Below are 27,411 nucleotides of genomic sequence, written 5' to 3'. Positions count from 1 at the left end.
GCACATGGCTGGGTTGCAGGCCACAGCCCCCAGCAACCGCACATTGATATGTTTCTCTCTCTCTCTCTCTCTTTCTCCTTCCCTTCCCTCTCTAAAAATAAATAAATTAAATTAAAAAATTTTAAAAAATGAACAAATGCTGTAAATCAAGTCAAAATTGAATGGTTCCAGGTAAAGTAGAATTGTCTCAAGATTTGGGCTAGTAGGGGGAAACTCTTTATTTTAGCAAGTAATCTGTATTCCCTTTCTAGAAACCAAATCTAACTCAATTCTCTGGACTAAAAAAAAGTTAGGATTAGTTATTAGAATCTAAGCCAATTTAGCATGATACTTGGGAGTGAAATACTGCTCTGTTTGGTTTGCAAGCAAAATTATGCATTTATATTAAATTTTGTAATAATGGCAGCACTGATAAAATAGGAAGCACAAATCCCTTATGAGGTAAACAGCACGGAGAATGTCCGTGCTGGAGGGGAACACTTTGGCCCAGGTGATGATTTCCTCTTTGAAAACAAAGGAATTAACCCATTCAATTACAAACAACAGCAAAAGATGGTGATTAGTTTCAACTGCTGTCCTGCATGGATCACCAGAAACTGAGGGATGCTAACAAAGAGTTAAGACTAAATGTGACAATAGCCAAAGGACCTATTGCGTGGTTTACAAAGAGGACTCTTATCTTTTTCAGTGGGAGAGTAACACAGCGAAGGAGCAACTCAAGATCGGACAGTTTTACTGAACTTCAAAGACAGTAGAATGCCTGACTAAGGCAAAGGTGTGATGTAAAATTCAACACCCTGGCGAGGAGAGCACCTGGGACTCTGAGGCCTGGGAGGGGGATGTCCAAATGGATGCCCCCAAGATGGCGGCTCTCCAGAATTCCGAGTCTTTGAGCCAGAGGAGTCTCACTCCTCCTTATTAAAAGTTGGTCCTCTCCCCACATGAGACCTCTCTTTCAGGAAGCCAGCAGAAGGCTCTCCTCGGGACAGGTCCCCTCCTTTCTCCTGGATGCCAGGCCGATGACTGTGGTTAAACCTCAGCACAGCCCAGCTGAATTCATGTTGGGTCTGATAAAGAAGAAAGAGATGATACCCCCAAGCAGCTGCAAAAAGTAACTGGTCTGTCTCAGCGGGAGCCAGTGGAATGCCAATGGGATGGGATTTTAAGGATGCTTATTGAGCAAAGGAGACTGGATGAGAAAGAGTTCCTTACCCCCAGATGGTACATACTCCTAGCTAAACTGCCAAGGAACACAGTGGAAGAAGGTGAGTCCTTGGTTATGACAAGAAAGGGTCCTAAAAGATGCCATCTACCATATACAATTATGTTACTAAACATTCTGCTAAAAACTTCTTTGGGGGAAAAGGGTCATATTTTTGGATATATAAAATATGTACAATCTGGAAAAAATCGAGGGCTACATAGTCCGTAAGCCTGGACTTTGGAGCCAGACTGGTGATGTTTACATCCAGCTTTCCCACTTGCTAGGTGCACGGCCCTGGGTGTTTCTGAAGGTCTGCGTTTTACTTCCGCCCTCTTTAAAATGAGACAGATGATAGAATCTACCCCACAGAGTTGCTATGACGAGGATTAAGTGAGCTAACATTTGAAAAAAACATTGCTTAGAACACTGCCAGGCATATATTAAGCATCACATAAGTGCTTCCTAAATGAAATAGAATATAATCGAAACTTCCTTTATAATATTACTTCCAAAGGCTTCCCCCCTTTGACCTTCATTAAAGAAAAAAAGATTTAGTGACATTTCCTGAGAGACTGTCTTGTACATTGAAATGTTGAAAGCAGAACCCTTTTATATATTATGAGACTAGAAGTTTCAAATCTGTCGAGTTTAAAAACCTTTAACTGAATTTCAGAGTGAATTGAATAAAAAATAGATGACCCAAAAAGATTACCAAATGAATACTTTATTAGAGTCATAACACTTATGAAGTAAATTTCTTTTCATCATGGAGTTACCAGATTCTGAAACCGGCCAACACTTTCTCATTTTACAGCTAAGATATATAAAAAATTCTCGAATGCCATCATTTTTGTTCAAGTGCTTTGTCACGCAACTCACAAATCTAGAACACAATTAGTCTACAAATCTACGTCTTCACAGTCAGGTGAGTTTTAGGCATGGTCTTTAATGATCAAGAAGCCATCCGTGTACAAAAGTGCCATCGAAGCAGTTCCAGACATCATTTAATTTAATGCCACCAAGCACAGACCTCTTATACCTTGGAAACAAAAATAAAATCTCACAACTAAATCTAGTAGACTAACTTTAAACAATTTCAACTAGAATGGACTATATATCCTTATGGCACATTTAAGACTTAGTAATATACAGTTCATAATACAGGTTTAAGTGTGTGGTGTGGAGCTAGAAAAACCAAGGAAGGAGGATATTATAGAAAAGATACGACATGAGTATAGTGTCCTAAGACTGACACCCTCCGGTCTCACATTGAACCATGTCTTTTATCATTATAGTGACATCACAACCAGACTAGGTCGGACCCTTCTGTCTAGGGGATTGTTGTATCAACAGCATCTGATTGTTGAGCATCGGTCATGCTACACATTCAGGACTGTCCTATGCTGCATGACATCTAATAGCCCGACTCACACATGGCACTCAGAGGAGGTGATTCAGCCACATAAAGCAAGAGTTGAAACTACAGAACAATCAAAAGCCCTCTTTTCTCAGAGGCAGCCCTCCTGGGGGCAAGAGATGAGTACCTTGCTCGAACAGTGTGGTGGGAGCTGGGCCTGACTTCTCCCACGCAAGCCGTTTTGGCACCTTTCCGCAACCGGGGTCTCTCTACAGGGTTAAAATACTTTCCTGTGCTATTCAGCCACGCACAGTTTTCATGATGGCGGTTGTTTTAAAACTGACTTCGTGTCTCTGTCGCTAATGCAGAAACAACATAGATCTCAGGGCTATTATAAGACATGTAAGACTCTACAGTGTTAAGTTACATTTACTAATCTATTCAAATTTAACTCAGAAAGTCATGTAAAATAATTAGAAGTAAAAAGTTAACTCTTCGGAGAGCTCTACTTGGTAAAGCCTCACATATCCACATACAAATATTCATATATTCATGCACAGGGCAAAGAGCCGTATTCTGAAGCATAAATAAACCCTAAGTAAGACACAAGGAGCTGGACACCACTTCCCAGGAGTGGCTGATGGTCTCTGGAGATTTCGTGGTAAGAACACCAGAAGAGAGTTCTGCTCAGGTGTTTGGAGACCCCAAGTTTGATTAAGCAACTCGGGTCATGCCATAAATTACTTTTTCCTATACTCAAGACGCAGGTTGAACTAGCTGGAGAAACTGTATACCCCTTCAAGGGTAAGCATTTGACCAGCAGCACAAAGACAATGTGGTTATTGCATAAGGAGACTAAATATGATGTGTCTTGTATAGTTAGCTTTACACCTTTCAGGGTCATTACAACAATAAACAGATACATAACTAAGGTTTTATACCAGAAGTCGGCCAATGACAGCCTGCAGCCCACAGGCCAAATCCAGCCTGCTGCCTGCTTTTGTAAATAAAGTTTTATTGGAACACAGCCACACTCATTCATTTACATATTATCTATGGCTGCTTTCATGGAGTAACAGCAGAGGTTAGTAGTTGTGACAGAGACTATATGGCCCACAAAGCCTAAAATATTTACCCTTTGGGCCTTTATAGAAAAAAGGTGCCAATCTCTGTTTACTAAACTAAAAAACAGAGTTTAGCGGGAGGCCTATTGAAATTGTGTTTTATTTTAGGGAGTTTTAGTTACCTATTAAAATTAAGCCTCACGTGATTTAGCAACTAAACAAAAGAGATATCCCTTTTCATAATAAAAAAAATCTGTATATGTTATGGCTATAAAAGAAAAATTTCTTTAAAAAAAGAAATAAGAAGAAAAGAGACTGATGTAAAATTAAAGGCCATTCCTCTGTTTAATAGTATAATAACATTAAAATTCTATCCTTGAAATAAATCAAAACTGGACTTAGATTTTCTCCATATACTAAACAAACTGCTTTTGGAATGGTGCTGTATCTGGATAAAAGGGTACCCAAGTCGATGAGACATACAAACTAGACACAGGAAACGGATCCACGGACAGTTAGAGTTTAAGGAGTGTTACGGTCGCCATCTTCGTAAAGCCAGACCCAAACTGCAACCATAACAAGCTGTCGTCACGAAGGCAAAAATCTAAGGAAAAAGAAACACAAATTCTCATCAGATTTGCAACACTGACTTTAAGAAAATGCTCGTTCTTACAAACGATCGTGTGAAGACTGACCAACCTACCTAAAGATGCTTCAGCACTTACGAAAATGTTCGTATTCATCTCTCCGGGTGATCGGTACCACTGTTTTATCCCCTCACATCACCAACCCTTCTTTTAGAGATTCTAGCCCCCGATGGCTTTCTCCTGTGTAGACAGCCTCAGGTTGAGCATTTGTTCACACACTGGACTCACTTGTTAAGCATCTGTGACACCCCTAATTGGTATTCAAAAGCTCATTAGGAGGTGGCTATCCACACAGCGATCTCACAGCCAAGGAGAATGCAATTATTAAAACTTGGGGAGGGAGCTGATTGTTGCTGTGACCCAAGAAAACCCATAGAGATAAATCATCAGGTTGGCACGGGAGACGGTCCTCAAGTCCGCACTCAGCTCTGAATTACCATCCTTAGTATTCAGCAAGGATTTCTTTAGTACCAGTAAGGACATTTGGTGTATATAAATGAATAGTAGATACTACCCTGCCAATATGGGGGGTTTACGGGCTATACAAACTACAAGACAAAGCAATTAAATATGACAAAGATTTATTAAGCGCAGGGCTCCTTTACCAGAAAAGTTCAGCTCTGAGAAGGAATATCAGATTAACCTAAAGAACACTTTCCCAGGGTAATTACCCTTCTGCCATTTTTTTTCACCCTTCTCCTTCTGCTTGCCTCTCTAGTACATCTCCAATCTAGACATTGCTGAGTGAGAATGACCACTTTTGATATCTATTGTTAGTGAACAGGAATTTTCCTCTCAAAACTGAGGGATTCACTATGATGTCACGAATGAATGGCTCAGGCATTTAAATGTTATTAAAACTCAGAAACAGGCTGTACTTCCACTGGAGTATTTGGATGAAATGAGACTCAATGGAGAACGTGTGGCATGTGAAAGTTTACTAAGGTGACTTCACCTAGGCACACAGAGGAAGGGAAGGACAACAAGGACCAAGTCACAGAAAAGGGGCAGCCAGAACAGAATCGCCCTGTGGAGAACTCTGAAAACTGAGCTCTCAGAGTGTAGCCATATTAGTGAAAAATCGATGACCTCCCCCAGTCAAGTACTTGAGCACCTACTGTTCTTATGAAAGTAGGATCTTAGGGCAACTATACATAAATCAGCATGGGGCTACTTCATGGATCCCAGAGTTGTCATGGGAATCTAGCCTGCACCATTGAAAAGGAGGGGATGAACATAGCAAAGAAAAACCTTTTGGGAATGGATGACTAATACAAAGGACACTCAGTGGGAAAAAAGGTCAATTCTAAGTCCCTGAGCTTCACTTTGTAAAACTGTTCAAACCAGTGGCTTCCTAACTGTGACCTTTGGATCGCGAGGATTCCATGGAAGCACCTCAGAGGTGATGAGGTGGTTAGAGGTGGCTTTATAGGGAGGAAGGCTGGGTATCATTCAAGACCCTCTCTCCCCTTCCCACTAGGACATGTATGCTTTTACTGTCCACACTGACTGGGTTTTGAGTAAGATTTCTTTAAGCACAACAGTTACATTTCTCATAAAAGAAAAGCTCACTGATCTGTCAGCCTTTGAAAGCTAGAACCACGCCTCCTTTCCGCTGCAATCCCACCTTCAGTTTAACTCATTGTAGACCATGAGTGGATTCTGACAGTCCTAACAGAGGCTTGTGAAACTTGATGGCAGGAGGACTTGGAATCATCAGCCCTCTACCTTTCAGAACCTAGACTCCAGACCTGTGCTGTCCAGTAGAATAGCTACTAGCCACGTATGGCTACTGAAACTTCAACTAATCAAAACAAATAAATAAACTCATGAGTAGCAACCATATCAGATAGTGCATCTATAGAACATTTTTATCATTTTAGAAAGTTCTATTGAACAGCATTAGTCCAGACATATTTTAAGGGCTACATGGGGAGTCCTGGATGTTTATATGCTCTCTGTGTAAAACCATTAGAATCAACAACTTGCTGTTCAGTCATATTCAATATCAAGAGATTTCAGGGAATAATGTAGATGTCTGATACCTTCTATAAGAACAGAAATACTATATCATTCTTTCAAATTGGCTGTGTCAATATAAAAATGATAAACTCACTTAAGCCTATGAATTAAGAAAGAAAAAAAATTCAAAAATTCCCCTGTGGAAGGCATTTCATCCCTGCACCATCTATTGCAATGGCCTGTTTACCTTCCCACTCCTGTGGACTTTCCTCCATGGCAAGAACTGTACCTTATTCATCCCTGTCCTGGCACCCAGCAAATTACCTGCCTGCTGGTAGGCTCTCAGTAAATATTCACTGAATCCAAATGAATTACAAGTAGGGACTGAACACCGAAGAACACATCTCCCTTACCATGTCTGAAGTTACAAGAAGTAAAAGGCACAATTAATTCTTTCCACAAAGTAGACTTTGTTGTGGAAGGCCAACGACTGCCATGGACTGCTATAATCTTACACGAGTGCCAACCTCTCTGTGCTTCAGTTTCACCATCCACAACACTAGGGGCAATGACGGGACTTGGCTTATAAGGTTATACTGTACAGACATGTAGCTATTATATGTTTAATGCTAACAGCTATTACTAAAGAAAACTACTGTGGTTTGAGGAGGAACTTGGGAGACCTTGACAGTGGAAGGGAAGTGCTGGTACGGTGTTGGTGTCAAACACTCACTGTAGCAGCTACGTTTATGTTGTACTGGTTGTCGCTCAAGAGCGGCTGCACAGCCAGGGTCGTGTTGCAATGCAGATCATGCAGGGACGTGGCTGCTGCTTCCAGCAAAAAGGCTCCGAAGTAGAAGACGAACACTGTAAAATGGTACGCAAAATCCTGAAAGGGGAGGGAAAGAGAGACGTTTACAATGAAAACTAATAATGCATAGTTTTTCTGTGCCTCCTTATTTCAAATGACGAAGTTGAGGTTCTGGAAGAGCACAACATTTAATCAGACATGAACTACATTAGCCATTTCTTTTGGCTGTTTTAGCAATATCAAGCTATTAGAATCCAAATGAAAATTAAGTGGCCCAATATAATTGGTGTGCTGGCAAACCTTCTGTATACTGAGTTTTATAATGCAGTATATAATTTAATTTACATTAAGGTGCCACCAAGATCATTACTAATGAACAAAATATAAGAAGGGATGACATATGCTGTCCTTAAATTTAAGTAAAATAGCATTTAAATTATATACTGTTATTATAGCTATTATATAGTAGCTATATTACTGTAGTATATTATATAGTTATATAATAATATACACACACATATTATACTTATTTTATTTTATAGCAATCATTATTTTTATCCATTAGATTGTCACACCATACACTGAAAGATACAGAAGACCTATAAAGTCATAAAATTCAATAACATATCCCCAAACATTCTAAAAAAACAAGTAATAAATTCATGTATTTCTACAAAAAGTATAGGAAGTGTTCATACAAAACTCAGCTGTTAGATTATTTCATACCTTGCTGGTATTAACATAAAGAATAACTCTACTAAAATTGACACCATCTTACCTGAATTAATATATCATCAACACCTGATTTGTATTTTTGTTAACGGTTCCCATACAGTAGGTACTTCACATTCATCATCATTCATCCTTATAACCACCATTTATTATCCCCATTTTACAAATAAGAAATTTCTTCTTCGTAATTTTTTTTTAGTTGAGTGTCTCAAAGCCACACAGAGATGAACTTTGGAAGGGCGAACTCAAGCCCACATAGGTCTCTCTGGTTCCAGAGTCCACTTCTTTAAATTATATATTGTATTTTTATTTCACCATTTCTACCAACACTAGAAATCTTGGGAAAAAATACAAAAATGTTAATTTAATCTCACAATCAGTGAAAGCTAGAACATATAAATATTGTAGTTAATATCCATTACAAATACTTCTAGAAAATTAATTCTTTATCAAAATGCACTCTTGTTTCCTTCATGAATAGTATACAGGCAACATTAAACCATTATCATAGGGGGAAACAATTATTTTTTTCAACAATTAAACTAACAGTTTCAGAATGTAGCAATTCAGAACTGTCACCATCTGGTGACAACACTATGATACACATGGCTCAAAAATTTTTCCGGCTGAGAGTACACGAGATATATTACAGAACCTATAAAAAGCAACCAGGTGGTAAAAAATGCAGACTATGCAGAAAATCTCAAAGAAAAGAAAAAAGGAGCCATTTCCAAACATGGCAAGCACTTAAGTGAACTCCTTAAAAGCAAGAGCTGGCTCTTTGAAAGTATGCCTATCGACCAGTGGAACAGAACAAGGAGCTTGGGAAGAAACCACGCCTGTATGAGCAATTGATAACTGACAAAGGTGGCAAGAGCAGACAATGGAGCAAAGACACTCTCCAATAAATGGTATTGGCAAAACTAGGTACATAGGAAGAAAGAAAAGAAAGAAGGAAAGATCACCAACTTACACCATACACAAAAATAATCTCAAAATGGATGAAAGACTTAAATGTAAGTCATGAACCATAAAAATCCTGGAAGAAAAACATAGGGAGTAAAATCTCAGATATTCAATATAGAAATATTTTTGATGATTTATCTCCTAAGGCACTGGAAATAAAGCAGAAAATAAACAAGTGGGACTACATCAAATTTAAAAGCTTTTGTATAGCCAAAGAAACCATCAGCAGGATGAAAAAGGAACCCATTGTATGGGAGAACATTTTCGCCAATGATACATCTGACAAGGGTTTAATCTCTAAAATATACAAAGAACTAATACAACTTAACACCAGGAAGACAAACAAATGCAATTAAGAAATGGGCAAAAGACCTGAACAGACGCTTCTCCAAAGAGGACATACAGAGGGCTTATAAACATGTGAAAAAATGTTCAACATCATTAACCATCAGAAAAATGCAAATTAAAACCTTAATGAGAGATCAACTTATACCTGTCATAATTGCTACCAGCAATAAATCAATAGACAGCAAACGCTGGCCAGGATGTGGAGAAAAGGGAACCCTAGCCCACTGTTGGTAGGAATGCAGATTGGTGCAGCCACTGTGGAAAACAATATGGAGTATCCTTAAAAAATAAAAAATGGTACTCCCTTTTGACCCTGTCATTCCACCTCTAGGAATATATTCCAAAGATCCCAAAAAACCAATATAAAAAAATATATACATCCCTATGATTATAACAACGCTATTTACAATAGCCAAGATTTGGCAATAGCTTAAGTGCCCATCAGTGGATGAGTGGATAAAAAAGCTGTGGCACAATTATAGGATGAAATACTATACAGCTGTAAAAATGAAGAACCTCTTACATTTTGTAACAATGCTGATGGACCTGGTGAAAATTATGATAAGTGAAATAAGGCAGTCAGCGTGGAACGTGATGAACACAATAAACTAAGGAAGAAGGTAACAACGGAGGCTTAGATACATAGAACAGATTGACAGCTGCAGGAAAGGAAGGGCTGGGACGAGACGAAAGATGGCGAAGGGATTAACCGGAGAACATTCATGCACGGCCCATGGACTCAGACAACAATGTGGGGGTTGACTTGGAGTGGGGTGAGGGTGACACTGGGGAAGGAGAAAGGCAGAAAAGTGGGGAACAGCCATGTTAACAGCTTAAACAATAATAAAAAACAGAAAGAAAAAGAAAGTATGCCTACTTATCATGAGCCTGTGAGGTGACAAGCACTGTGCTGTGTGCTGTGTGTTGCCATGACCACTTTTCCCCTCTGCAAGAGCGGAGTATTCCCACTAAAAAGGAAACAAACCCACAGGATGAACTTTGCTGGTGACCTATGGAAAAGACTGGCAGGTTTTTCTAATTTCATAGGAAACCTAATGAATCAAAAAGGATATGAATGACTGCTCTCAATACTGACAGTAAGACGCAATACGAACAAAAAGGAAAAAGATGGTACGGCCATATGTCTCATGAAACCAGAAGTGTTATTGGAAAAATATTCAAGCATCGATGAGGAATGTGCTTTAAACGTTCAGAAAGAAGGCTGGGCCCTGCAGGATCCTGGAGACTCACTACTTCTCTAGCATCAACTCCGCAGTTGCGGGGCTACGAGGAGGCCAGGAAGGCCCCAGAGGACAGGCCAGGGTGACGGAGGCCACAGCCCCCGGGAAGAGGCAGGAGGCTGGGGCAGTGACTGTATATTAACCAGCAGCAAAGCACCAGTAGGGCTATACTGGTACATCCTGTGAAGTACCATTTTTGAGCCTGATATTAAAATAGCCTGATGGTGCTTACCAATATTACGGACTGACTGATTCATTCATGCATATTATGGGAAAGCCAGGAGTTTAGAAAGAGGAGATTAGGCATCTATCTGTAGCTTAAATACAGATCTTTGATTTTCATTACTTGACCAATTACTGAAGCTATTTTGTCATCATTAATGAGAAATCATGGCAAAAGGGTAAGAGCAGACTGTATCAGCAACCTCACACACACACACAGGAGGACTTTCAAAGATTCCTACTGCCAGCCTCGGCGTGTCTCAGGAATGATGGTGATTACCGATTACTGTCTATGAATCAGACACAACGCTCAGCACTTGATAATACATTAATTTCATTATTTCTTAACAGCATCTGGCAAGGTAGGTATAGTTATGATCATTTTACAGAGGAAGAAATAGAAATTCATAGAGGTCCACTATTTTGCCTTATCAAGCAAACCAGACCTAGCCTTGAAGTCTGGGTGGTAACTTCAGCACCACCTTCCCCTTAGCTTCACACCCGCCCATTTGCCCCTGGGCTGGACTCGTGCTGGCAGCCACGTTCACCAGATGCACCTGCTGAAAACATCGGGGAACACAGTCCTCCTCACGCTCTATCAATAAGACACGAACAAATATTATTCCTCTAATAGCTGTTCTGAAGTTACTGAGTAAAATGCTACCATACCTGAAAGAGACATATATGAAACCTGACTTAAGTTTCTAACCACCAATGTGTGGTTGAAACCCAAGGGGCATTGGTCATGAACTTGGTTAGAGTGCTGTGCACCAAAGATTGCAACTCACGCTCCACAGGGCTATTCAGAGATAGGCCCAGAGAATGAGTAATCACAAGACTGTTACATGGGAAAAGGGAAATAACTTGATGCAATCGAATGGTGTCATAATGTTCAAAATTGCGCTGGTTGCAACTTCATTTCTTAAAACTTGCCAATTCTTGATAATTTAGAATGGCAATGGAAGACGCAGGCGATGCCTCATTTTACTGTGCTTTTGCTTTATTGTGCTCCTAGGATATTGTGTGCTTTACAGATTGAAGTCTGCGGCAAACCTGAGTGGATCGAGCATTTTGGCGCTGTTTCCTAACAGCATTTGCTTACTTTTTGTCTCTCTCTCAACATTGTGGTAATTCTCACAGTAGTTCAAACATTTCCATCATTATTACATTTGCTATGGTGATCTGTGATCAGTGCTTTTGGATGCTACTATTATAATAGGTTCAGGGTGCCTTCAACTGCACCCGTTTAAGATGGCAGACCTAATTAATCACTGTCGTGTGCTCTGCTCCGGCCGTTCCTGCCTCTCTTCCTACCCTCCAGCCTCCCTTCTCCCTGAGACACAACAATATTGAAATTAAGGCTAATTAAAAACCCTAGCATTTTTTAGCAATAAAGTAGTTTTAAATTATGATATATGCATTCTGTTCTTAGACATAATGCTATTGCACACTTAACAGACTATAGTAGAATGTAAATGTAACTTCTATGTGCACTGGGAAACCAAAAAATGCATGTGACCTGCTTTACTGCCATATTCACTGTATTGCAGTTGTCTGCAACTGAACCCACAATAACTCCTAGGTGTGCCTGTAAATATAAAAACATCCCTTTTCTTTTCTAAATATTTTGGGGGTAGAATATATAGCCATCTGTTTTCTGAAAAGAACATATGTATTTAATATCAGAAACAGAAATCAGTGGAAAATATCAAGATAAAGAAGGTCTGTCCAGAAAAAGTCCAGCCACTGTTAATATAATGAGAATGGTTTGCATGACATCACTGTGACCTGGTAGCCAAGGAGAGTGGACTAGAATGCACAGGCGTGAACAATGATGACTTCACTGTACTAGTCAGTGGGGCAGTAGATGCTGTTGAGTGAGCATGTGTACTGTGTGGCCATCACATTCAAAATGACTGAGTGAGTAGAGTAATGAATCTGCATCAAATTTTGAGTTAAGCTTGAACTCAACAGAAACTATTTGCAGAAACTATTTGGATGATTCAGAAGGCTGCAGCTACTGGTGATTGGCAGCTTCATCATGAAAACACATCTGTTTCTGTATCACGTCTCCTCTGGAGTTTGTTGGTGAGACATCAAATCACTCAGCCCCGCTATGGTCCAGATTTAGTGCCCTGTGACTTCTGGCTTCTCCCCAAACTAAAATCACATTTGAAAGGAAAGAGATTTCAGATCATTAGTGAGATTCAGGAAAATATGACGGAGCAGCTGACGGTGATTGGGAGAACTATGTGAGATCCCAATGTGCCTACTTTGAAGGAGAATGAGGTGTCACTGTCCTATGTACAATGTTTCTTGTATCTTTTTCAAGAAATGTCACTATTTTTCATACTATGTGGCTGGACACCTTCTGGACAGACCTTGTATGTCACAGGATCCATCAATCAAAGGCTCAATAGTTCAATAACCATAATGCAATTCACTGGTTATATGAACTAAGACGGTCTTTGAGTAAAGGTCATCCAGCTCATAAAGGAGTATCAGAAAGATTGCCCAGCTCTATCAACACAGGAATCTCACAAACTGGGATCCTGCTGCCCAGCAAGGCGGCCAAGCAGATGCTGTGGTCTGACCTCGTCTCTCCCAACGGAAGCAGCAGACAGAATGAAGCTCTGGCATTTCAAGATGGAATGAGATAGTTATAAGCTTCCCACGTTTTCCTGAAAAAGATTTAAAAATCCCTTACCAAGAAGTTCCAGTTGGCATCGATCTGAGTCACCATGCCGGAGAGGAAGACCCCCAGGAAGAGCAGGGAAAGGGTAAAAGCCGTCACAGACACGAACATGACCCATCCTTGGAGCAGAGGTAGAGGAACGTTGGAGGAGGCGACCAAAATCCAGACGAGTCCCCCGAACAGCTAAGGGTAAAACGAGAAATGGCAGTAAGTTGGTGCAGCAGAACTGAACGTGCGAGTATCAGCCCCCTGCCCATGTTCCCGCAGCCTCACCACCCTCTTCTGTTCATCGGGACGTGAGCTGCCTCCCTCCCTCGGGTGCCAGCCGGGGGCTTTCACGCGCAAGCCTCATCCGGCTGCACACCTGTTTCTGTGCCTGCCTTCAGGAGGGGCGCTTGTCCTCAGCCCGTGAACAGGTCCAGTGTTCTTTCATCATCTAAAAATATTTTCCTCTGACCTTGCCGCCTCCCTAACTACTGCCCTCTCGAAGCGTTTTGCTTCTCAGTTAACCATTTTCACAAGTTCACTCTGCTTGGTCTCCCCCTCTCGTCGGTGTTACTCTTCAAACCACTGCACAGCGGCTCCTGCTCTCACCGCGTCTCAGTGTTTACTAGTGAAGATCAGCTATCACCTTCTAGCTTGTCACTGCCGATGGCCACCTTCCAGTCCTGATCGTGACCTAGCTGTACCTGTGAAATTACTGCCTATATAGAATAAAAGTTTCAGCTGTTGTATATGACAGTAGCCAATAAAATCTACCACCATCCATTGATCCTCTTCTATGTGCGGGGCATGGAAGCAGGTACTTTAGATACTCACAGATCTAATTCAGTACACACCGACGGCCTGTCAGGCACTGTGCCAGCTTCTGGGAATAAAATGGTAAACAAGCTACACTTGGCCTCCGCCATCGCAGAACTCACAGTCTCTCGTAGCAAGGACATGGTTAAGCAGGGGATGGAAATGCTGCTTCACGCTTGTCCTAATCGGGCAAATACTGAGTGCTGCAGGCCCACACAATGAGGGCTCTGAATCCAGATCGAAGAAGTCAGAAAATACCCTCTGGAAGCAACAACCTAGAGGGCAGGGCTGGGTGGAGTGGCAGGGCGAGGAGGCGGGGCTTGAGATGACCGGGTGGGAGCTGAGAGAGAGCCTGGGGGAGCTGGAGACAGAACTGAAGGTCCTGAAGGTCAGGTCCAAGAGTGAACTTCACCCAAGGGCAATGGGAGGACACAGATCATCTTGGGCAGCCTAACACGACCAGGTGTGCATTGAGACGTTTCTCTCCGGCTAGAGTGTGACATGACTGGAGAGGAAAGGATGGAGCAGGGGACCACAAAGGACACTATTATAACCACCGAGCATAAACTAGACTCAAGGCATTGAGCGCAGAGAGACGTGAATAGATTAGACAGAAATTTAAGTAGTAGACAGGATGGTAGCTGGTGACTGCTCCAATGTGGGGCATGACAGCAAAAGGTACGGAAAATACCCAGATTTATGACATGGGTAACTAGGAGTGAGAGAACGTGGCGGGGGGAAATGGCTATGGAGCGATGACCGTAAACGTCATGAATCTAACAGGGGCAGTCTCCACCACTAAGGCCACGCAGGCACACCTTTGCGTGGCACATGGGCCCTTTCTTTATGATCTCACCTGCCTTTTGCATCCTTGTCTCTTGCCACTAAGTGTCTTACATTTTATGCTATAAAAAAAACCAACCCACAGTCCAAAGATAAAGCTCTCCCGTGTCTGAGTGGCCCGACAAATGCTGGCCAAGCATGCCTCTCCCTCCCCGACGTGTATTTGAGAAACTCCCATTCACAGTTCATCTTGGACAGCCCATGGTCCAAAGAGTCTTTCCCGAGTTCTGCCCCGAGCTCAGGAACCGCTCCTCACTGTAGATACGTTACACGGACGAGAAACACTGTCACCGAACGTCCCTGGCTCTCAGTCCCGGGCCTGCTGCCTCGTGTGTCTCTGCGCCCGAAGCCGTCTACTCAACTGCAGGATAGTCCTCCCCTAACTATCCGTCAGGCACCAGGCTAGATATGGAAACACAAACACCTAGGCTACGTACCTGTCCTGAAGGCACCTACAGGCACGTGGGAATCAACCCCACCCCCTCCACCGGCCCCTCTCACACACCCAGGTGGTATGACAGAAGCGTGTATATCCTGCACGCAGAAAGCTATCACACACATGCTCAGCGAGCAGATAAACTCCTAGTGCTCATATGGGAACCACTGGAGCTGCAGGCATTAGAAACCAGTAACCATGTGCATCTTGCTTCTTAAGTATCTAGAAATGATCCCAATTGCACAAGCCACTGAAAATTAAAGACACAAGTTTTAATTTGAGTTTCTGGAAAAAAAAAGAGGGCCCAGTTGCATAACTCATTATTACTTTGAAAAATATTTAGGAAAGCATAATAAATGATCGCTTGAGCAATGAAAACTAAAGCACCAACCTAATAAATTTATAATTGTGGTGGTATATCTCAAGTTCTAATTTCAAAATCAAACATTAACAATCAACCCAGAAAGTTTTATGAAATAAATCTAAGTCATGAATATTTATGCATATTCAAACATGTAACCACAACATTATTAGAAGGTATGAAAAAATAGTGATCCCAATAAAATATTGTCTACGCTTTCATACTGTTTAATAAATATTTGATGGTGATAAGGTCTTCAAATCTTTTTTCTTTTTCTTGGCCTCTTCTTCCTGGTAGCTTTTTCTTCCACTACAAATAACCTATATTCCTTCAAATACTGTTTAAGAAGTAGGCATCATTAACAACTATCTGTTAACACAAGAGCCATTTATTGAGAAGGCATGAGTATCAAGGGTAATAAAAAACAATGGGCCACTGTTTATTAGGGGCAGGCAGACTCCAATAGATAACATAATTATATGATATAGGAACTGTGATAAACTGACACCTCTGAAGAAGAGGGTATGTGATCTCTTGGAATGAAACAAAATATTTCATAAGGCTGGATTGGACCTCCAGCAGGCTGGCCTCCAATCTACTGCCAGGCACTATGGAAGGATACTCCAGAAAGGAAGAAAAAAAGAAAAGAAACAAAAAAAGCCAAGGCTCCATCTCCAGTAGCTCTAAATAAGAGAGACACAGACATCACTGAATCTGATGCAGGAGCAGATTGTGGAGAGGGCTATAAAAAGAGCTCAGCACTGTGTGTGCTCCGGGAGGCAGGCTGCAAGGGAGAGGAAACATCCTGGGCGGAGTCTGGGCAGTGGGCAGAGGAGGTGGGGCTGGAAGCAGGCTTTCCAGCAGATCTGGGCTTTCACAGGGGATGCTGAAGTGATGTGGTGTACATTAATTGTTCTTGTCATACTCAAAATGACAGCCTTTTCAGCACCTCATAGGCCTGAAAAGGAAGCTCAGTGTTTCTGGGAAAAGAGAGCGGATTCCCTTCCCTGTGTGCGGTGTGTGTGTGTGGATGGGGTAGGTAGGGAGGAAGGCATATGAACAAACTATATCCCTAGCTCAGAGAGCCTGGGAAATTCAGATTTAAATCCCGCTCACCCCAATAGCTTTGGGAGCTGGGGGAAGGGCCAGAGGACATAATGAAGCCTGCTTTGGAGAACCACCTTCCTCACTGTAACTCTGCCACGCTGGTGTCACTAGGGCCTTGACACAATTACTCCTTCCCTGCCTCATGATTTCCTTTGACCAAAAGCTACCTTTTCTCCCGAGCTTCCCCAATCTGGCTCCAACTTTACAAATTCTTTGACTAACATCACCAATACCCTATATACACTCTTCACCTAATTCTGGGCATTATCAAGCTCAGAGTGTTAACAAATACACCGTCACTACTGGTAGCCTATTAAGCAGACGTGAATCTGGAGGGAACCTCATTGTCAGAGATGAGCAGCGGCACACAAACGTGGTTAAAATCCGAGGGACAGCAGCGGATGAGATGTCATAGCAACTGCAGGGAAAACACGCTGCCAAAGGCAGGCAGACAACCACAGCCAACAGGCTCTTCTCGTCTGGGATCTAAACCCACATTTTGATTTTTTGTCTATCACAGCCTTCCGTGGCTCTCTGGCATCCAAAAATGTCTGATCGTGTTAAAACTTCCAAATGCATCACATTTTTCAAAACCTGTCTTTTCCAGTGTTACTGAGATCTAACGGACACACAGCACTGATGGTGAGTGTCAAGGGCAGAGCCTAATGACTTGACTTACACACACTATGAAATGATTAGCACGGCAAGTTTAGCTAACATCCATGAGCTCACACCGAGTGTACTGCATTTTGCAATTTCTCTCAGGCCCTCAGTCAGGGCCCAGGACTCTGCTCCTCCGGCTCTAACAAAAGACAACCGGACTGCCAGGTAGTAGTGCAAAAGTAAACATTTCCTAGCAGCAGCTTTCGGCCCTCCCTGTGACAGTCCCTGCATTCTCCGAGCTCCACTTTCTGTGTCCCTGGCACACACACACCTCAAGTGCTCAAGCACATCCTGAGTTGCAGGTATTACATCGCGGCACATCCCTGAAACAACTGCCTCCTTTGTGGCTGCCCATAACTTCTCACTTTAGTTTGGCCTCTGCAGGCCAGAAGGGTGAGGCTTGGCTGAAGCCTTCCCACAAGAAAACCGTGGAAGTACCCGTCCACCCCTGACACTGACCTGAGCCCTTGAATTTGGAGCTAAAACGTGTTTTCACTAGAGAATGTGGGTGGGTGAAAACCCACGACCCCACGGGAAAGCATGAGGTCAAAGAAACAGCAACTCTTCCAATTCTGACTGCAGGGACAGCGGACTTCTTCACTTGTCTCCCATTTGGACGGCATTCTTATGTCCCCAAAGGATTCTCTTTGCAAATTCCCTTTTTCTTTTCAAATGTCGCTTATTTCCTAATAGCCTGCTTATAAATATGTCCTCCGACATCTTAGCCAATCATTCCCAAACCCATGTGACATTGTCTTAATGCACTCTTACTATTCACTGAGTAAACAGGCCGATTCCAACTCTGACCTATTTTCAGTCACTGTTGGGACGGAGAACAGGAGACAGTGAGTGAACGGGAAGGTCCCAAGGACTATTCAACTGCCCCAAAGGAAAAATGCTTCATGATTTAGAACTTCCTGTATATAACTCATAACCCCCTCTTTCCAATTCTCACACTATTTACATACTGCATATTGTATCACTTCATAGCAGTGAAAATCAACACACCAGCAAGCCCAGAGGACAGAAACATTATCTCCCAGTCTAGCTTAGAGAGTTAGTTTGAGTAAGAGGGTGGAGCTAATGCAGACAGTGAAAATATTAACTAGCACTTATTGAGCTCTTATGTTCCAAGCGCTATTCTAAGTGTGTGATTTGTACCAATCTAATCCTCACAAAAGCTGGGAATATCACTATCCCCATTTTACAGACAAGTTGATTGAGGTAGAGAGCCATTAATAACTTGCCCTAAGTTACACACTTTATAAGTGGTAGACATGGGATTTGAACCTGGCAATTGGCTTCTAGAGCTAATGGTCTTAATAGTATGTTATGCTGCCCCCCTTCAAAGTTTAGTGTTTATTTCGGAGCAAGGTTTTTACTCTTTTGCCATAGATTGGCTTGGTGGGAGCAGAGAGCAGGTTGATTCCCTGAACTGATATCAAATTGGGTAGGCAAGAACACAATCATTTTCGGAGGACACAGTCTATGACTTCCATCAGAATCACAAAAGAATCTGTGCCCCTGCTCCCCCAAAATTCAGAATACCTTATTGACTTGATAACCCCTCCTATTTTAATGGGTGCTTATTTATTGGGTAGCTGTAAATGAAACAACATGGTTAAGGAACAATTTAATATGTTCAGCAATTGATCCCCTCAGAAAGAGCTCACCTACAATGACCTCCACTTAAAGCACAACTTGTATTTCAACAGTTTTTTTAAAAAATCCTCACTTGAGGATATATATTTTTATTGATTTTGGAGAGCGGGGAAGGAAGAGAGGGAGGGATGGAGGGAGGGAAAGAGAGAACAGAGACAGAGAGAAAGAAACATCTATCGGTTGCCTCTCGTATGCATCCCAGCTGAGGGCAGAACACACAACCTAGTTATGTGCCCTGACCGGGAATTGAACCTGTAGCCCTTTGGTGTATGGGATGGTGCTCCAACCAACTAAGCCACCTGGCCAGGGCTCAACAGATCTTTTTTTTTTAAACTGGGGATATACTTTAGTCAACAGATACAACAACTGACAGATGCATTTACAAGGCAGCCCATAAAAGTAAATTCATTCACAATGTGACGACAGTCAGGTGGTAACAGAGCTAGAGAATGCTGCTGCTCTCTGAGCTCACCTTGTGCCCTGCAATGCTCCTTTCCATACATATATTGTGTGTGTGTGTGTGTGTGTGTGTGTGTGTATACTCTGGCCTCTGTTTCTTATCCCTTGCACACTGAGTCCATTACACTGGTCATGCTGCCATCAGAATTTCTGCTTGGTACCTGAACTTTCCATACTCCAAAAAGATACAAGTCTTTTATTCCAAAAAGACTTCCCTGCTGGGTACCATCCCTTGGTGCTGCCATGGTTAAGGATGCACGTGTTCTCCGTGCTTACAGCAACTGGTTTGAAACCCTGGGTACACAGGTGTGTTTCATCCACTGGACTGTCACACCAGAGTGGGTGACCTTGCCTTAAATACCTCTGAATGCTTGGAACCCAGAGCAGTTCTTTCTACAGAAGATGCTCCATTGCGTTCTCCTTGAAATGAATGGGAACCCTGCCAGTGTGTGGAATGAACGGTTCTAGAAGAAAATGCTCTGGAAGTGCAGGTTGGGATGCTAGGAACACGCTGCTGTCTGCAGCCTAGCTCACCCCCTGGTACATGGTGGGTGTTCAAAAATGGGCAAGAATCTCGTGAAGCAGGAACATGTACTTCTCAATTTTCAAGTTATTATTGGCAACGCCTACCACTCAGTACAAGACCTCAGAAGACTGGAGTGGAAAATTATGGGGAAGTTGGCACCTTTTGCGAGTCTAGCTCATGACACCTCATTTCCAACCTTCTTCGAGCCCCAAATTTGTTCAGGTTACCTATTCTGCTGCAATTGCCGCTGAAACTTTTGACCAAGGTAGTGTTTATCTTGTGCCTCACCACCCCCGCAACACATACCCCTCCTGTTCTCCCCGATCGATCCCCATTGCCCACCCCCCCCCCCCACCATGCTCTCATTCAAACTGGACCTGGACTGGTCCTAACACAGGTCTCAATTAGAGGTACAAGTTGGCAAAGATTTTTTTTATGTTTTTTTTTTAATCAGAGAAAGAAAAACAATGTAAGTTTTGGGAAGCAAAGAGAGATGACAATAGAAGAGGCCTAGATACAAGATATCCTAATGCAAAAGAAGTGAAAGCTTTAGAAATATGTTTGAGGATGCTGTAACAAATTATACTTTCTTCCTCCTCATGTGACCCAGACTTCCATTTGGGTTTCTCAAATAGCTGATGTTCACCTTGAAATGCAAAGCACATATTACAGCGGAGAAATATACTCAGGCCCCTTTTTATTCTTGTTTATAATTTTCCTTGATTTTTAAAATCCTCTTTTTTGTGTTTGTAGGTAACCAGTCAGCTCGTAGACTGAAAATGCCCATGCACGCTGGGGCCCTGACAGCAGCAAGAACTGTGAAGATCTGCCCCTTGTCTTCCTTTTTATCTCCCTCCTTCCTGAGAACTGCTACTCAAAAGTTAAGAATGTCATACGTGGCAGCTATGAAAGGACATGGCCCTTTTCATATCAAATAGGACACAGGAAAGCAGGTCAAACTGCCAATTCCTGGAGGAGCATCACGACATTGTAAGAGGCAGGCAGGACTTGTGAGGGCTGCCCTTCTCTGCCCCAGCCAGTTTCTCTGGGGCACTTCCACACACTGCGCAGTTTGCCCCACAGAACAATCGAAGAGTCGTCAAGTACTGCAGGTGCACGACGTTGGGCACACCAGCCTGGTTCTCATCCTGGGTCACGGCCGTCCGTCTTTTCTACTTGCCCACATCAGTGCAGTGATGCCACGTACATGGCCCCTAGCACCAGGTGCCACATTTCTATTGAGCTCTGAAGAACAAACCTCCTCTTCTTGATCTTTTACTTGGGAGCTCAAGGTCAAGGTTTTCAGCAACTTGGTTGAAAGTTTTCCATACTTCGGTTCTTCGTATTCCTTACCGGGCTGGCAGTTGGGGCCGGTGGCTGCTGGAAATAACCACTGGCAGGGGCCTGGGTTTATTTTCTCTTCTGAAGTTTTAAAGACTCTGCTGCACAGCGAGAGCGACTTGTAACTCAGAGGCAAGGGAAAACTCGGACCCACAGCATCAAAACCCTTGTAGGGAGGGAACGGACCTTCAGGACATATCACACTTTTTTTTAACTTTTCTTTTTTTTAATTCTATTTTTTCCATGACCATCTATCCCCCTCACATTCCTCTCTCCTCACAAGCAATCACCACACTGCTGCCCGTGTCCATGCGTCCTTTTTGCTCGATAAACTTCACGTATTTGCCAGACCTCCCGAGCCTCCAATCTGCCTCCCTTCTCTGCTCCTGTCCTTTGTCCTGCCTCTGGGTCTCACCACCCTCGTCCAAACCGCTGCACTAAGCCCCTTAACTGATCTCACTGCCTTCTGTCTGTTTTGCAACCAAACCTCCCCTCCCCCAGATTTCTAAAACACGAGCCCCCTCGAGTTTACCTCTGCCCTCCAGCAGCTCCCCATCACAGACAGAGGGCATTCTGCGCCTTGGCCTATTGTTTCTCAGCACATCGCAGTTTGAACCTTCTCTGCTTTTTCCTTCTTTTTCTGCTACCTTCCCACAAGTCATGTAGAAACAAACAAACAGAAAGCTCTACCCATTGTCAGAAGCTTCAGGCCACGGCTCTACTCATCTCCGGGCTTTGCACACGCCCACGTTTGTCCCTGGAACTCTCCTTCCCCCTGTCTGGTGAACGTTGTCACTTGTCACTTCTTTTGAGACTAACTCAGACGTCATCATTCGGTGAGACTGCCTGTGCTGGCGTCCCCAGTGGCCACGGGGACTCTACTCTGCCTTCCAAGAGTACTTTTCATAACCCAGTGTTATCACTTCAACCACAGGCACTGTAATTCTTTCTTGACTTTATACTTCACTGTGCAGGAATTTCTTTTATGGGCAGGAGCTATGTTAATGATCCTATTCCCAGGGCACAAAATAAAGCCTGATACATACCAGATTCTTAATTATTTGTTGAATAAATAGAAAGTACTGTGGCATCCAAAACACTACAGTTAGAAGCATGCGAATAAGAGTCCTACAATATCTCTGATAAAGAGAATGTTAACGAATATCTCAGGGAATGTAAATGGTTTTCTAAACATCGAAACTGCGAAACACTGAATTCAATAATGACCTTTGTTCTTTTTTGTGTTTAATACTGTCATGTCGGATCTTTCTTGTGCATTACACAAGATAAGCTCATTGAGGACAGGGCCTCAAAATATCTCATTCAGCCTAGTAGTACAGCTGCTCCAATGTTATTTTCTTACAAAGAGAGGGGCCAGGAAAATGCCACAGCTGTAGTTCACTTTCCCTGCTTACATCTGTCTTCCCCGAATGGTGGGTGTTCCTGCATGTGTCCTCTCAACCAGGTTACAGGCTCTGTGACGCGAGGGAGGCAGTCCCAACACGCTTGTCCCCGGGACACTGCCTCTCACACCGTAGTTTCTCAGTAAACACCTGGTGGGTGACTTAGAAAACATCAGTTCAGAAGACACTGAGGGATTTAAAAATAACTTTTGAAAGTGATTTTTCTCATTCTCAACTAGAAGGCTTCCCTTTGCAAAACCAACCCAGCGGTAAACCCGTGGTGGCAACCATGCATTGGTGAATACAGCTGAATACAAAATCGAGGGGCCGACAACTTCGGTACCTGGGTGTGGAGCACACACCTGCTTCAGAAAGCCGCCCCGTGCATGTGGGGCTGCATCTTGTCCGCCTGTCAGGCTAGTGCCCTGAGTGGCTTTACTTGGTGCTGTTAGGCAGGCACTATTTTATCGTTTGAGATACCTCCCAATAAATGGCTTCCACCTGGGAGACTGGGAATGCGGCTCAGTAAGGGAGATGGGAATTGAGGTCTTCGCACAAAGTGCTGTGAGAACTGAACTCCAAGACCACGGTTTCATTAGCTCCGTGAACCCTTGACAGGCCGGGCCACCTTTGTCAGACACTGTTTTCGCCTGTCAAGCTTTAGACAGCAACAGGATGTAAACAGAGAAACTACAAGGACAAATGGCTTTGAAAAGAAGGTTAAAATTAAGAAGAAATTTGGAGATACCCAGAAACACAGAAAGAGGCTAACATTATGGGTCCACAGAAGGGAGATCACCTAAATGGGGCAAATCTCACACTTAATTTGCAGCTGGAGGAATTTCTAAAGAGGGGCCGTGGGAGACGGAATTGGAAAACTGGAGGGAAATTAAGAAGGCAGGGGCCAAAGGTGCTTCCGAAGTGCTAATCTAGTTCGTATCTGCACATCTGCTCAGGGTGGGCGTTCTAGAGGGAATGATCTATCTAGAGCCATAGCTGGTTTCCAGCGTGGTCTCTTGTTTCTCCGAAGTCACTAGTTCCATTGTACTATTATGGCCCTTTTACTTTTGGGGGGTGAAGTATGGGGAAGGAGCGAGGTTGATATTCCAGTAAAAGGGGTGATGGAGGCCTAAGATTTACACCTATCAAGATGTTTGGCCATTGCAAAATGGAAACTGAAATGGCTTTTGGAAGGGATTCTGTTCTAGCTAGGTAAGGGTGCTCCACGTGTTTGGGGGTAAGAAGCCAGAGGGAATGAAGAGCTAAGAGGAATCAACTGGATCCTTGCGTGAGCCTGGGTCCCTCCCAGGATGGAGAGGGATAGAAATTCCACAAGAGAGAGAGAAAACTCGCATCTCCCAGAGAGAGCTGCTTGTCCACAGAGCCCAGAGGAAGGCTTCCGCTCGGGGGTTCCCAACCGTGACGGCATGTGAGCACCTCGGGGAGCTTTTAGAAAACCTAGTAGACTCTGGGCGCTCCCACAGAGAGTCTGATTTAATTAGTCCAGGCTGGCGACAGTGTTTTTAAAAGCTGCCTCAGCAATTAAGTACAGCAAGAGATGCGCACTAACCACTGGGCTAGATAAATGTGGAGATCTGGGTGCAGGGGAGAGGGAATCGATGAACTCAGTGTCCACTCTTTCCCCCAGAATTAGGCAGTGTTTCTGAGAGCGCCATGTGTTCACGGGTGGTTCCTGGGATGGGGTTTGACTTGATGACACATGGATCAGCCTTTCTGCCTATGTACACATATATATTGGGTTGGCCAAAATGTCCATGTAGTTTTTTTTTTCTGTAAAATAAGAGGCACATTTTTCGTTTTCACCAATAACTGTAGTGATTTGGATATCTTGAGTATGTCGGCTATCTCCCACTGTTAGCTTCTAGTGGGTAGAGGCCAGAGATGCTGCTAAACATCTTCCAGGGCATAAGACAGCCCCACAGCAAGGAATTATTTGGCCAAAATGTCAACTGTACCAAGAAACTTCGCAAACCACTTTTAACACATTTGATCAGTCACAGAACCTTCTCCATTTACCGCACAAATCTGTTTTTGTGTTTCAGCTGTATTTTTACCTTTCCCTGCAATAATAAAGTATAAAATGCCGAAAATGTTGTGCATTTCCTTCCATCTTCAATATTAAAATGGCTGCACAAAAATTCACCAATTTCAATAAGTTTCTAAAATATGCACACTGATATGATAGTTGTCACAACACAATCTAACAAAATTGTTTCCAATGAAGTTAAAGACAATTAAGCACTACTAGAGCCATCGTATGGAAAAAAACTAAATGAACTTTTTGGCCAGCCCAATAGTTCCCTGTATGTACATATGTTTCTTTACATATATACATACATATGTAAATACATAAGTATATACTTGAATAAATGTTAGAAAAATGTAACCAACATATCAAATTCGAAAATTCACATATATTATTACTTAGGATGAGGCTAAAGTAGGCACAGAAGTTTAGAAAGCGAATCTATGTGAGTGAACGGTCTGTAAATTCTAGTACAAGCAGCACGCGGATGGGGCAAAAAGCTCTGAAAGCAGCAGGCGGACAGCTGGAGTCTGGGGCACACGGAACTAACGGCAGGAGCCCAGCACCCATGCAGCCTCTCCCCCCAGATCTTCACTGTTCTCAGCGCGTCTCTCCTCGGCAGCAGAGCGGTGGGCCGGATGCCATCCCCCCCCCACGCTTCTCACATGGATGCCTACGCCTCATCCGAAGCATTTCCATGCTTCTGGGCTGGGCTCCGACTCAGAGCAGCCCCTCCTAGCCTCGCAGTCACGATCCGATTACTGATGTCATAGCCTGTAACTCACTGATCTCCTTTTTTCAGATTCAAATCGGAGCTAAACTTAACTTACGGTGCCCTAGCCACCTTAGCATAATAGGGCAGAAAACCAATGCTCACAAGGTGTTCCCGCCCCACAGGCACAAAAGGGAAACCGAAGCGACCCAAATCCAGGTTATGCAAACGCACAAGGAGGGGGTGAGGGGAGAGATATGAAAAACCCACACGGAGCAAACAAAACCAGCCCGCGGAGGCGCTGACATTTTCGCTCTATTTGTAGTTCTCAGGGCATGATGCAACTTCGGGTTGCCCAATGTATGTTTGCAAATCTCCCCCTGGCCCACGAGGAGCTTCGACAGCTTCCAACTCCGTCAAGTTCCTCTGGAAAAAGTTCCAGTCTCCGGCTCAGGCAGGCGTCACAACAGGCCAGGTGAGCTCACCTCCACTTGGGCGCTACAAAGTGCGCCGAGATAGGTAAACCAGAGAAGAAGGCGCAAAGGCAGGCGGCGGAAGGTGACAGCCCCGTTCGTACCTTTCCCTCCCCATTCTCACGCCCACTTGGTTAGAAACTGCCAAGGGCACCTTGCCTACTTCACTTTCTTTCTGCCCTGCCTCGGGAGCCCTGCTCCTCTCCCCAATCCAAGGGGCGCCCATAACGACAAGCGGGGGAAATGCCCAGGTCTTCAGCCTTCCCCCTCTTCTCCCTGCTACCTCCGGCCGGCTCTCCACAGCGTGGTAGCCTCCTGGTCACCAGTCATCGGCTCTACCTTTGCACCACCCAACAAAATGGCAGGTTAGCAACAGGCAAGGCCGAGAACGCCTGCTCTGGCCCTAGCCACGCGCGGCCGCTGGCCAAGCCTCCGAGGGTCTCTGATGGCTCCCTCAAACCCAACACGCTTCTCCCCAAGTCCCCAAACCTCCGTCCCGCCGGACCGCCTGCTCGTTCTCTCGGGGCCATTTCCATTGCCAGCGGGGGCGCAGGTGCCAGCGTTAACAGGTGCCAGGAGAGAGGGCCCGGGCGCAAGTGTCGCCGCCGCCGCCCAGCTCTCTGCCGCGCGGAGCTCCTAAGGGACCCCGGGAAGCGCGCAGGGAAAGGCCAAATTAAAGGGAAGGGAGCTGGGGCGCACGCAAAGGGAGACGGCACTGGGGCCACGGATGCCGCTGCCAGTCCCTGGTTCCCAGGGGCGACCCTCGCCGAGGTTGCCCCACTTACAATCTCCAGGCAGACGAAGGCGCCCGAATAGGTCCGCAGGATGTCGGGGCCGGCTGGCAGGGTGACCCGAGGCGCCGGGAAGGACACGGCGGGGTTCGGGGGCGGCACGACAGGCGCTCCGCCGGCCGACATGCTGCCGCTGCCGCTGCTGCGTCTCCCCGCGCCGCCACCTCCCTCCGCCCGCCTCCACCTCCCCGGCTCCCGCCGCGCCGCGGAGCTCGGGTCCGTGCGTTCGCGAGCGCCGCGCGGGAGGGGGCGTGGCTGCACTACCCGGGGCCTCGGCGGGTCCCGCCCCGTCACGTGGATCCAGGTAAGCGCGCCACCGCCCTGTCCCCCGCGCGGGTCACGTGCACAGGTGCGGCCTCCACCTAGCGCGATCCTACCTGCTCCGCTTTCTGTGTCCCCTCTGTGGACCAGCGCCCTGCCTTCCTGGATCCTCTCAACGCACAGCAACGCCCAGCCCCACGGCTGTGCTCGGTATTCCTTCTGTTCCTCTTCCTAGTCCCCACCTGTTCTCGTCCACTTGTCTTCCCCCACTCTTCA

At 44.3% G+C, this 27,411-nt stretch overlaps 1 protein-coding gene across 1 annotated transcript; it reads right to left on the bottom strand.

Moving 5' to 3' along the window:
* Positions 1-1,912: 1,912 nt before the first annotated feature.
* Positions 1,913-27,112, bottom strand: MAL2 (mal, T cell differentiation protein 2). Its single transcript, XM_045861412.1, has 4 exons — positions 26,869-27,112; positions 13,262-13,432; positions 6,968-7,123; positions 1,913-4,229 (listed from the first exon to the last, which is right to left on the bottom strand). The coding sequence occupies exons 1-4, from the start codon at positions 26,998-27,000 to the stop codon at positions 4,158-4,160; spliced, it is 531 nt and encodes a 176-aa protein (XP_045717368.1). The 5' UTR covers positions 27,001-27,112; the 3' UTR covers positions 1,913-4,157.
* Positions 27,113-27,411: the final 299 nt, after the last annotated feature.

The sequence above is a fragment of the Phyllostomus hastatus genome, unplaced genomic scaffold (assembly GCF_019186645.2).
Source record: "Phyllostomus hastatus isolate PE091 unplaced genomic scaffold, TTU_PhHast_1.1 phas_scaffold_21, whole genome shotgun sequence".
Lineage (NCBI taxonomy): Eukaryota > Metazoa > Chordata > Mammalia > Chiroptera > Phyllostomidae > Phyllostomus > Phyllostomus hastatus.
This window is presented reverse-complemented; position numbering and strand designations above follow the sequence as displayed.